Source organism: Acanthaster planci, linkage group LG08 (genome assembly GCF_054643075.1).
Source record: "Acanthaster planci isolate LZ-2023a linkage group LG08, COTS_SCS, whole genome shotgun sequence".
NCBI lineage: Eukaryota > Metazoa > Echinodermata > Asteroidea > Valvatida > Acanthasteridae > Acanthaster > Acanthaster planci.
In genome coordinates, this window is record NC_141784.1 from 9,304,184 (window position 1) to 9,316,709 (window position 12,526).

A 12,526-nucleotide genomic window follows, 5' to 3' on the forward strand; every position below is an offset into this window, starting at 1 on the left:
TGAGAGAAAAATGTTTTTGCACCGCGTATGAGGGCGCTACGACCGAAATACGCATTACCCGTTGACAATGAGTTCCGGTTACTTGCCTGTTGGGAATGCCATAGGGTGAACACTCAGTTTGAACGCTGACGGGGTAGTGGAGCACGATATGACCTAATACACTGATGTAAGCGTACCGCTGAGCAATAGTCAGGCGAGTCGCAAAGGGTAAGGCAAGCCCCCATAAAAAAGAAAGAAAATGAAAAACAAAAATACTAGAAAAAAAGACAATATGGAAAAAAAGGGATGAAAGTGAATGAAAATCAGCAATTGCCTTTCATGTACCACCGTCATTTCTTCATCAGTTTACTGCTGATAAGTGCTGAACTCCTCCCCCGAAAAAAAATTCCTGTTGATACCTACAGTCCCGGCTTCCTTGGAGTATAACTCGCATAATATGGCTGACATTTACAGTGGCAAATACACTTCTATTTAATTAAACACCAGCTTGTGCACCCATCAGCAGTCCAGTGAACGAAAATTACATCTCTTGTTTCCCGTGAGTGACCATTCAAGATGAAATGTTTGGTTTATTGTATCTGGGACTGCGTGAGTGGTGACCGAACTGGATGACCACACAGCGACTGATGGATGGAACATCAAAGCCGTGGACTAGCTCACGCAGTTGATATGTCATCGAAACAGCCGCCATACCAAAGGTGTGAGCCTGTCCACAAGTTAAGTGCCTGAAATTGCGTCCCAGACGGGATGCGTGATCGGTCGTTCAGACTCTTTGATTGTTGTTCAGAGATTTGTCTCCCCTGCTGCACCTGTTGGTAAGGGTTCTACATCCGCCATTTTGCATTTTGCCACGATGTCTCGCCTCTTGGGTCTCGCATTTCATATCCTGCCTCGTGGATCTCGCGTGCGCATTAACTCATATTAAATGTGATACACCGTATCAAACATAGATTATTTATCAGAATTATTGTTTAAATCTTTCGCCTATGGAAATTATATGTAAATAATTGTTTGTCAGTTAACATTATGCCAATACGTGAACTCGTAAATTAGGAGCAAAACTGAATCATATAATACACAAAATAAGTATATGAAGATTAAACGATACGCACGTTTAATCTAGTTTATGGCGCGCAATCGCCGAAGTTTGTCCGGGCCTTCCCTTCGCTGTGGTCAAATTGTAAAAGTAAACAACACACAAGACGGTCCCTTAACATGCGTGAGACACCTGGAGGCGGAAAGCTTTCACTGGCTACAACAATTCTGTCACGCGTCGAAAGGCACGCGATTGGCCGAAAGTTGTTATAGTAACAACATGCGGTTTTTCTCCATCTAGCGGTGCCTTGCTGGCACGTACGTACATGGTCACACTGCAAATCAGCGGACTTTTGCCTGCAGTCTGTCGAAGAAAAACCTTTTCCCTCCACCTCCTCTTGCAACCGCCAAGTAAGGACTTGCTGGTTCTGTCTGTTGAGTTCAGGATTTCTTCCGGGAGGGGGCGTATCAGCCCCACAGAAACGAGGCTACAAATTTGAACAATCGAGTCATTTATGTCATTTTGGGGTCAGCATGCGTGAGTTCTCAGTGATGTTATGGGTTAAAACATTTAAGCTGTCGTGCTACATGGTCGTTGCTGATCTTATGTTTCGTTATTAATGACAGTTTGAGATAAATAATGTAATAGTTACATTAAAGATGAAAGTGCAGCGCCCCAAAAGGTTCTTGACGAACAAGAGATTAATCAGTTAATGTTATCAATGTCTAGCCAGTTTACTTAATAGATCTTTGGGAACAATTAATACATTATGTAATATGTAAAAGTAGAAAAAGATTTGTCGTTCAGAATTGTTCCAAGACTTTGAGAACAACGAAGTTAAAGATTTTATTATAAAAAAAGTTTAAACAACAGAATAAAACAGGACTCCTGAACCCCTGATACAGCTTCCCTCTTGGCAGATTTCCTTTCTGGTTTTCGGTTATTGCTGTGCCATAAAAAATAATTCTTTTAAGCCACTTATTTACACTTGGTGCCTCAAAGCTTGTAAGTAAATCAATATGATAGAGCGTGAGTGAAATTTTAGTATTTCATGGGTAACATTTTGAGCAAATTTTACAAAGTTACAAAATGAACGCCGAAAATCTCTCCCAGAAGTAACGCAGTTTGACTCATGTAATTAATGGAATGCACTACTATGACATCTAGAAAAGTGCAAGTTGTTACTCCGTCCTCAACTTTTTGGGGGGTGTTTGTCAACAAATTCCGCGGGTTCCTTTTTTAAAGTGTGTTAGGTGAGAGCTGCTTTTAAACAGCAAAATCGAATCTCACAAATCTGACGTCATACTCCAGCAAACTGCAGGGGTCTAATGCCAGGGTTTGGGGAATGGACAAAATGGCCATACACTGTTATTGTCCAGACCTATAGATGGGTCATTGGGGGAGGCAGTCACCAATAGAAGAGTACAGTGCTTTACATTCAAGAGAAATAATACGATTTCACTAGACCATCGCGTATGATGAGTAAGCACTTCTACTGCTAGCCAAAGGTGTTACTTTAGCGTGTACGAATACATGTTACGTGTCTTTGAAAGGGCCTTTATGAAGACACTTTAAAGTTAATGATCAACCCATAACTGTGACCCCCAACAACGAATCTATACGAACTTATCAACAATCACTGACAATACGTCTGTGAAGAGCCTGATAGAAGCTGAAATTACTTTTGGGCAAACACGTTTTTTACCTGTTGCTTTTTCAACTCAGAAACCATTCACGTCAAGGGGAATCGATCTGGGAGCAGGAGAAAAGAATTTTTTTACAGCTTCTGAGTATCTGCGATCCCTGCATGAGCTCCCTGATCACCTTTATTCAGAAGGTCGTCACGGCCAGCATGTCAATTGCTCACAACAATTATGATGGCTTTCGAAGGACCCCGAGTAGGACAAAAATTCACAACTTGGCCCCAAATAGTGTGTTTGGCGTCCATCTGTTTGCATTAAAATTCCACTTCTCGCTCTTCGGTCAAAAGTAATCATTCACATCAATAATTCGTGCAAAAACATCACATCTTGATGGTATTGCTATCGGCGCTATTTTCCCAGGCTAGTATAGGTATACTTGGAGAGATGTGTACATTACATGTTCGCATGAGTCTGATACACATCCGTAAAAAGAGATGGATCACTCCTCAGAAAATAAAACTTGCTGCGAAAAAAATCATGACAAAACCTTCTTTTGCGGCTTAGGGCGAGTGGTGACATTTTTACGCCACTGACGTCAATATTCATGGTTTTGACTTAGAAGGAATTAGTTCTAAAGATTCTCAGTGTCCCCTCAAAGCTACCATGGACAATAGGACTGAAAACGGAACCTCAGCTCAATATAAATTTTCCTGGAATGGTCTTGGATGAATGTTGCACAAAAAAACCACTAATGTATGTGTTAGTGTGATTACTGTAGTTGACGTTGGTTGAATGTTGTTATTCCATTATTGCGCAAGTTTTGAATTATGTTTGCCAGGAACATTATTCATCGCCACGTACTGCACTGACTGACACACAAAGGAAGTTTGGTTCACTTGAGGTTCAATTCAGACAATGGACAGGTGCGTGTGTTAAACGCGAACTAATTGAAATCAAAAGGTGATGTTGTGGCCAAAACATTGTCACCAAGTACCGGTTTCCACGTCAACATGACAACAAACTATACCAACGTAGGGTTCACCAAGAAACTGTACTGTGCATTCCCTCCTCTCCTTCCTGCTTGTTTGAAGCGGGCCACCGTCCCCGAAAGGCTTAAAAAGGTAGGATAATGATCCAGAACAGTTCTCAATATAATTATAGTAGCCCTCCAACTATATAGTCACCCTTCAAAATTCGTTTCACTGGGTAACCTTTCCTCTCGGCCTTTACATATTTTGAATTTTTTTCAGAACGAAACATTCGAAAGAAATGTTGGAAGCAAGTATTTTGAGGAGATATTTTGTACAAACATGATATATGCTACGACAAGCTCAGAGAATGTCAACACTTGAGCAAACAATGGCAGAACTCTTCTTTTGGGAAGGGAAGCTTATAGTCACACACAAGCAACACAAACTTCTTACTCTGAGGGTATTCTGTATTGTCGGAGCAGAAAACATGCATTCTCTTCTCGGTTTTATTTTCACTGTTTCGATTTTTTTTAGGCCCTACATGAAGAATTAGCGCGAGCCCATATAATTTGAGCATTAAAAAACGATTTTGAATGAGGCCAACCACTTTCATTTTATTGTCTATATATAGTCTCATCCCGGAACACCATCTCTCTCTTCCTTGGCGTTCCTATAAGACAAATGGGTTGCCAAAATAGCAGGCGAGTGTAATACCTCCCTTGCCGAAAAATGGAAAAGACTAGCGATCTTTTATGGGACAACGCGTGCTATTTCCCCGTCATTCAGGTTCATTAGAGTTGCAAACGGTCCAATCAAATTAGGTTTACACCGATGTTTACAATCACACTGTATTCTCAACTGCGGCGCAAGAGTTGGGAAAAATCACAAGCTTGCTCGTCTGGGAGTCGAACCCCTGACTTCTTATTTTCTTACTGCATACGTCTTCAGAATGACGAGATATATTCCGGCCCATTATAAACCTTATCTGCATTACGCTGTTGGTTTGGTGTATCAGAAAATCAAAGCTGGGCGCTTTTCTCAATCTGCAACACAGCAGCTTTACTGAAGCAAAGGGTAGGGGAAATCCTTAACATGATGTAATCGGGACATTATCACATCAATACAAATTCCGTTTGCTGGTGTCCACAATAAACAAGCAATCAGCAACCATAATATTACTGAGTTGCTGTAACAACTATTGTACTGGCCGTGGTCAGTTGCCATTAAGTCTTAATCTTAACTGCAAAAAAAAGTCAAACTTGCCTCGAATACAGGTTATGAGCGTCCCAAAAATTCCTTACAAAATGTGCTCGAGAAATAAATTCATTGCACGAAAAAAAATCAAGGAATAGCCAACCTATTACCTCTCGGTGGGACCGTAACGTCACACAGTTTTCAAAATACAGGTCAATATCATAGTGAGAATTACTTCAAAATTAAAGAATACGACAACGCATGAGAGTTGTAGGTCGAGATTATAAAAATTAATGACAGTAGTCATTAAAATAACTTGTCAGAAACGAAAATGGCAGCTGTTCCCCGCCGCGGTGGCTTTAAATGGTCTTAGACGCGAACTCGAAACTAACCCTCACTGGATGCAGCCAGACGCTTATCGGCTGAAAACTTGGTATCACACTTTGTTCACAAGAACCGGGATGAACTGTATTCCGTTTGCGTGCTTCCGGATACATAGCCGCCCATTTTCCTCCACGTCATGTCCAGTTTGCCAGCCCTGACACTCACATCGTTAAATTTGGATGTTTTTGCGAAACATCGAATTTTTGAAAGCAGTGTACCATGCAGCGTTCAACTCTTCTCTCTGCTCGATGCAGTGTGAAAAAATCATTACTGCAAAACGGCATATCTCGTTAGGCTTAAACTTTGTCGACATCAAAACACGGATGTCTAAAAATATATACATTCATGTACTAAGCTTATGGTCAATTTCATGGCAGTACCAAGCGACATTATTTTTCAACCCAACGTGGAAATCAGAGCTCTTCTGTCTCATGTTATTGTCGTGCGATTAGTATTCACATCATAACACTTTATCTCATTTACTTCTTCTAAATTGCAGAAACTCTCAGAATTTATTGATAATTAATTTTGTTACCTGTGACACAACATGAGGTGAGAAACGTTTGTTTATGACGGCCGTTTTCCAGTTATTTAGATCGATGAAAGTGGCCCAATTTGGTGGGCAGTTGTGCAGGTGGTTGATTTCCTAGTGTAGAAGTTAATCAAATATTGCAAATCCAGAATTTTTTTTTTCAAAGCATTACTATCGCCTCAGCTGTTGGAGTAAACTGTTCAAGGCAACATTCGGACAAAGAAACGTTTTTGAAAAAGGAGTTAGGCTTGATGAAATGTCATCAAACGGGAAAGTGCTGACTTTTCCTGTTAAAATTCCTCCATTCCGTCAACTTCCTTCATTTGTATATTGCTTCGAAAGTTGAGCATGGAAACATTAGTGTTTTCAAAAGCTCAAATGCGTGTGATGGTATTGATGAGGGCTGCAACAGGTAAGATGTTAAAATGATGAGATGGCGACAGCTGATATGGAAGCTAATTATGATCGACAAGGATGAGTTTCTCAGCTGAAGCATTGGGGATATTTATCCAAGATGAATGTTCGAAGAGAAAGATCGGAGAAAATTTCGAGAAGAGCTCTTCAAACTTTCTTCAGAAAAGCTTTCCCGAACTAAAACTCTCGAATAAGAGAGCAGAGAGATGTGATGGTGAGTTGAAAACAATTCAGCTGAAGTATTTAGCTTAGGGTCGTACTTACTAGAACTCCTGTAGCGGGGTAAATTCTCTTCCAGCAATGCTTTTAGATTTGCCGCTCCAGGAAGGTTTCAGGTCTTGCCACTCCTCCGACGTTATCATCAATGTTCACCAAAAGTCTCCAACTAAGTCGTGTTTCACGTTAGTTTTGTTTTTGCAACCAAAAAATAATGCGGGTTTTAATCATCCCGTAAACCGTCGCAGGCTCTGGCTTCTGTCGCAGGCAAAAATGCCTCAATCTGTGATACACAAAGGCTTGGCTCTGATCCAGATACCATCTCCAGCAAAAGATCTACAGTATGTTTAGCGAAGTCATTTTATTTTCCTTTACTACATTGTTAATCAAAATAAAAAGGGCATGAACTTTTATTGAAAGTCTTATTTTGTATAATCCAGTCCCCACGATCACGACAAACATCCCCTCCAACCGAGATATTACTGCTAGCTATACTGTCCAATCCAGTGCGTCAATCCATATTTGACCAGTTAGCTCCGTTCTGATTGCTGTCGTGTTATACATATTCATAGAGTGCAAAATACATTATTAACACTATTCGCACCTGTTTGAAAGCGGTGATCCAACAAGTCAGCTCCTGCTAATGATGCAGTCAATGCGGAATGGATTTCTCGTTCAGAAAATGCAATAGCTCACAATCTGAGCAGAATGCTAGATTACGAAGATTGGTTTCTAGCAGATTCCTTATTCCTAAGATTTCAGAGGCTCTAGTGCCCACATGCAGAGGATAGGTTTGCCAATTCACTTAACAAGTTGCCCGGCTTTGATTCCAGATTGTGGAATCCTGGGTTAGAAAGGGTAGATGCGTTTACTTGTTGCTGGTCTGACAAGAATAACTGGATAGTTCCGCCTATTTCCCTCACAGCAAAAATCATTTTGCATATCAAAGCAAATAAGGCATTTGGGCACCTTAATGGTACCTAATTGGTCATCAGCACCCTTTTGGCCATTGCTCATCAAGTCATAGATTTTACCACAAGTCATAGATTACGGACATTTTCCTGCATCATCGGATTCTTTTTTGGTGGGACACAACAATTGTCCGCTGTTCAAAGAAAACGAACCCTATTTTTGCATGATTGCACTGCGACTCTCAATCAAGCAATAATGAAAAAATTCCACGTACCACTTACAACCATAGATTGCTGGATTTTTATGTGGCTTACAGATCCTTAGGAATTAGGTGGAAAATGTATTGTATGAGGTTACAGAGCCATGAGAAGTGAATAATTAAAGCGTCGGGGTAAAAAAATCTCCTTAGGCCCCACAATGTTGTATAGTGAGTGCAGACCAATGAGAATGCAGATTATGTTGTGAATTTTGGCTGCAGAGCCTTGATAACGCTGTAGTTATTACGTCACGGCTACATAGCCAGGTGAAGACTAAACTTATTTGTGTATGGCTGCAGAGACTGAAGGCTTTTTGAGATATGTACATCACATTTATTAACTTTGCAGATAATTACATCACGGCTGTAGAGCCATGAGAACCCTGGAGAGATTATCTGTTTTGTTTTCAAGGTTGAAGAGCCTTGATAACACTGGAGATCACGGTTGCAGAGACATAAGAATACTGGACTGCGGACACGGACGTGTATAATAAAGTCTGGACTCGCAATGCCCTCAATCAGCTTATAGAGTCATTGAATCCACTCGCAGCCATTTTACCGAGCCGAATACAAAGCTTTCCTGGCAATGCCCGCCTTTGTTCTTCCTGACGTCAATAGTAGGGAGCCAACCCACGCCTTTGTATTCGGCTCGGTAAAATGGCCGCTGATTGGCTTCTTTTTCATACAAAGGCGTTCCAAGTCCAGGTTTTTTTTATATACGTCCGTGACTGCGGAGCACAAACCATACCATATTCTGAATCAATTATGGCTGTTGAGCAAGATAACACGGGAGAATACAACCTTACAGATTTTGAATCCAATATGAATTCGACATAGTAAAATGGTTAAAAGTATGAAAAGGGGCAACGAAGGTTGACTAAATAAAGCTATATATAGTGCGATGAGCGAAATAATTATACATTTTTTTCTCAGGTGCCTTTGCAGGATATGTCTCAATCAATTACCGACCCAGTAAATAAAGATCTCCTCAGCAGGCTTCCCCAGGTGGTGATGATGGACAGAGCAGACTCCTCGGTCCATCAATAATGTCATGGATTTTCAACGCTGGAAATCTTGGGCCGCGGCTAGAACACGACCAGTTTCAGTTCTTCCAGCCTCATCACTCGATGTTGCCTTGCACCTTCTCGGCATCATGCAGTCGGCAAACTCTGCTGTACCAGTTTCTACAGCCTTCCATAGCATCGCATGGGCACACAGGTTAACCTCCCTGCATGCCTCAACAGATCACATGTTGCCCAAATCTGTCCTTGAAGCGGCCAAAAGAACTTTATCCATAGCGAATCTCAGGAAAGAGTATCTCTCTATGGTAATGATTCAACAGCCCTGCCAAAAATTCCCTGTGTTGTCGACAGACCTGTGTCGGACCCTGTATAATTTGGGAAAATTACTGTCTTTTTAGGTCCGACAAAAAATGTTTTTTTTTTTTAGTTTTGACAGAGGATGCTAGGTTTGGACTTTCCCACGGCAGCTTGAAGCATACTTCCTTCCGGCGGCAAAGTCTTGCCCGGATACAAGCCGTAGGATATCCAGGTGTTGGGTTTCTCTCCCGGAAACCGCGATCACGCTGGTCAACGTGGCCCAAGGAGGGGACCAGATTGGTCAACTCCGAGGTGTCCACGTCTCCCCGTGGAATGTCGTCCACCATGGCACTTTTGAATTGGCTAGTTCCAAATTACCTCATTTGTCTTAATTTTTGGGCCAATCGCAAGAGCTACTAGCACCTGTGCGAACGCGTGATTCGGTAGGACTATTTAACCCCCCTCTCGTGGCTGTGTCTTCAGAGCGTACTAAGACCTAGGTGCGAGTTCTATCCGAAAGTGCCCCCTGCACTTTTGCCGTCCAGTTAGGAAGGAGAGCCGACTCCCCAAAAGCGACTTTCCGTCACGTTCCTAACGTTCTCGCATCATTTTGCCGCGTGCTCTGTCGATACAGGTAAGCCGATACTTTCTTATTTTTGTATGAACCATGTAGCTCTCTTTTTATATGATATGATTGTGTGACGGCATTGAGATTTGTCTTGCCCACTGATGATAATGTTATACTTCCCACACTCCACGAACATGGATCAAAATTCTGTCCGTAGATGACCTTGAGCAATCTGCACACACATGTACACTGCCAGCGTGTCTAAAATACCCAGTGCATGTCCGCACGACACAGTAGCCACACGATGTAGATAATAATCTTTTAATCCAACGTTTAACCTGCTCTGTAGATAGTCGTATAGTTCACGTAGGCTGTATGGATAAGTGTTACTGGACGTTTCCACATGCATTTACATGTAACTGAAAGTCATGACCACTTGCGGTACTGCTCCCACATGCCATTCGAATGAATTAGCAAGTGTACACTTTTACTGTTTGGCCCAGATCACGTTTCGTGTTCTGCAGACAAACATGAGTTTATGCATGTATATGAACTTTGCACCGTTTAGTTTCCCCATTCCGATATTTCAAGTGCAAAATGTTCTTGGTGGACATCCAAAACTTCTTATCGCCATTGTTGTTGATATTTTTTATGCGAACCCAGTTAGTTTAGATGCTATGTCTGATTGTGTTTAGATTTAATAAGATACATATGTCAGTTGGTCCTACAAATATTTGAGAGCGTACTAAGACCTAGGTGCGAGTTCTATCCGAAAGTGCCCCCTGCACTTTTGCCGTCCAGTTAGGAAGGAGAGCCGACTCCCCAAAAGCGACTTTCCGTCACGTTCCTAACGTTCTCGCATCATTTTGCCGCGTGCTCTGTCGATACAGAGTACGAAGTCCCCAGGTCACGCTTCGGAGAGCCGACCCGGTTCGCCTCTCCACCCGGCCCGCTTTTCACCCCCTTTTCCTGTTTGGGAACGCCCTTGGGAACGCCACGTCACCTACCCGGACTTGCGGAGACTCGCCCCGGCACTGCGGACATTGGCCACCCAAGCAAGATCAAGTCCTGGAAAGAAGAACCAGCTAAGCCCTTCCTTTTGTTTGACATTGTATAATTTATTATACCTTGTAAATCACACATGACTGTACTTGATATTTTTTTTTGTTCCTTGTGTACATACTCCAGTGAGTTCCGCCGTATAGTTTTTCCACCCAAAATCTTTCAGACTCTTTCCCAAGTTTGCCAGCAATTGTTGCAGATCCCTTTGTTCACTTATTTTTTTCCTCTCAGTTGAGACTCTTTTTTTCGGCGCCGTTTCTCTTGTGTGTGCTGGTCCAAATTTGCCCGTTCTTCATATCTCTTTTCACTGGAGTATTACGCATTGAATGTTGACATGAATTCTGTAACTGTTTTGCTTGATATCCTTGCATATGAATCACATAAGGTGTGCAAATAACAATACTTGTGCCCAGAATGAGGACCAACTGAACTCCTGCTATCTGCGTGATTTTTTTCCTTGTGAGCAAATTTCCGACTTTTTATCGAACCGGCATAGGCCCTCAGACAATACTTGAGGTAAACCTGTGACAAAATTGGAGGCACCACCCGGATTTGCTCTTTTCAGCGCTATCTCCCCTGCCATTGGTTACCTGTTTGTTGTACGCTCACATGTTTGTTTTGGGCAATTTTGATTTTTTCTTGAAAGGGAAGCAGAACAAAAAATTTTTTCGCAGAAGCATTTCCTTCAGTTGATCCTATTTAATTCTTTCTTGTTGGTGGTTCATTGCTGAATGATTATTGTATGATGACAACCTTGTTGACGTATCCACATTTTTTTGCCTTTGATTTCAATGTGCCATTCACTGTGTTCCTGTATTCAAGTTGTTTTCGTGTTTATTATTATTGATGATTCATTGCTGATAGCCGGTGAATAATTGTTCCTCCTATGTCTGCACCTTGATTTTCTATTGACTCAACTTCTCAGAATTGTTCACTGGTGATAATTTTGGTTGAACCACACCGCTTCTTTTTGCCAATTGTGTATTTTCCCCACCACTTTTTCTCGTGGATACTCTCTAGAGGTTGCATTTTTTGTACCGTAATTTATTGTAACACCGTATCGACAGAGCACGATGGAGTTTTCCGAGGCCCTTAAGGAATTTTTGTCTGGCCATGGGAAGACCATGGAAGATCTCAAATCTCTCACGCTGGGCTCTGAGGAGTCAGATACTAAGGAAGAAAATGTTTCTCCTAAAGCTAGCCAAGTTGTCCATGTCATTGACAAGGTTGCCAGTAGGTCGTATCGCCGTCTGAGATTGTTTTCCGGCAAGACACCAGTTCCTTCTGGTGAGCTTGACTTTGAGAACTGGCGACGCTTGGCACGCCAACTCTTGAAAGACCAAAGCATCCCCGACTCTGAAAAAAGGAGCAGAATAACTGAGTCGTTAGTTCCTCCGGCTCTGAATGTCGTCTGGGCTGTGAGTGACGGGAGCCCAGCGCAAGAATACCTGACGTGCCTGTCCCGGGCATACGGCTCTACATCAGATGGCGACGAGTTGTTGACAAATTTTCGGTGCTCCTACCAGAAGGAGGAAGAGAAGGCTTCTGATTATTTTCTCCGTCTTCACACGCTCCTCACCCAAGTCGTCGAGATGGATGGTATCGATTCCCAGGATGCCGACAAGACGTTGTCCAGTCAGTTTCCGCGAGGGTGCCTGTATAACGAGCCACTGTTGAATGTGCTCCAGCTCCGAGCTAAGAAGGACAACCCTCCTAACATGCTTACTCTTCTTCGAGAAGTGCGAGCAGCCGAGGCCTTGCTGGAAGAGAAAGCAGATCGCAGAAAGAATGACAGCAGGCTAACAAAGAAAGTTGCTACCATGGTCCATACCGTCTCAGCTGACAGTCGAGATGCCAAGGCGACCCCTAGCCCAGCCCGAGATAGCGACGGAGAAGTGGCAGAATTGCGGCAGACTGTGGACCGTTTGCACCGCCGGCTGGATGGGTTTTTCAAGAGCCAAACTACTACGCCCCAGCGGCCGTCTCCTTCGACCCCTGCCTCTGGCCGCGCACCCAGAG

General features: G+C 42.6%; 1 protein-coding gene across 3 annotated transcripts in view; it reads right to left on the reverse strand.

The window, feature by feature from the left end:
• LOC110979414 (uncharacterized) overlaps positions 1–6,875 on the reverse strand; it is a 12,164-nt gene extending 5,289 nt beyond the window's left edge. The window contains exons 1-2 of one of the 3 annotated variants that reach the window (XM_087140115.1): positions 6,439–6,875; positions 87–178 (exon numbers count right to left, since the gene is read on the reverse strand). In XM_087140115.1, the coding sequence (XP_086996241.1) occupies positions 87–102 (16 nt within the window). In that variant the 5' untranslated portion in view covers positions 103–178; positions 6,439–6,875. Of the gene's footprint in view, positions 1–86; positions 179–5,763; positions 5,875–6,438 lie in introns of all 3 variants that reach the window. The other 2 variants (XM_022235187.2, XM_022235186.2) reach the window with 2 other exon arrangements.
• Positions 6,876–12,526: the final 5,651 nt, after the last annotated feature.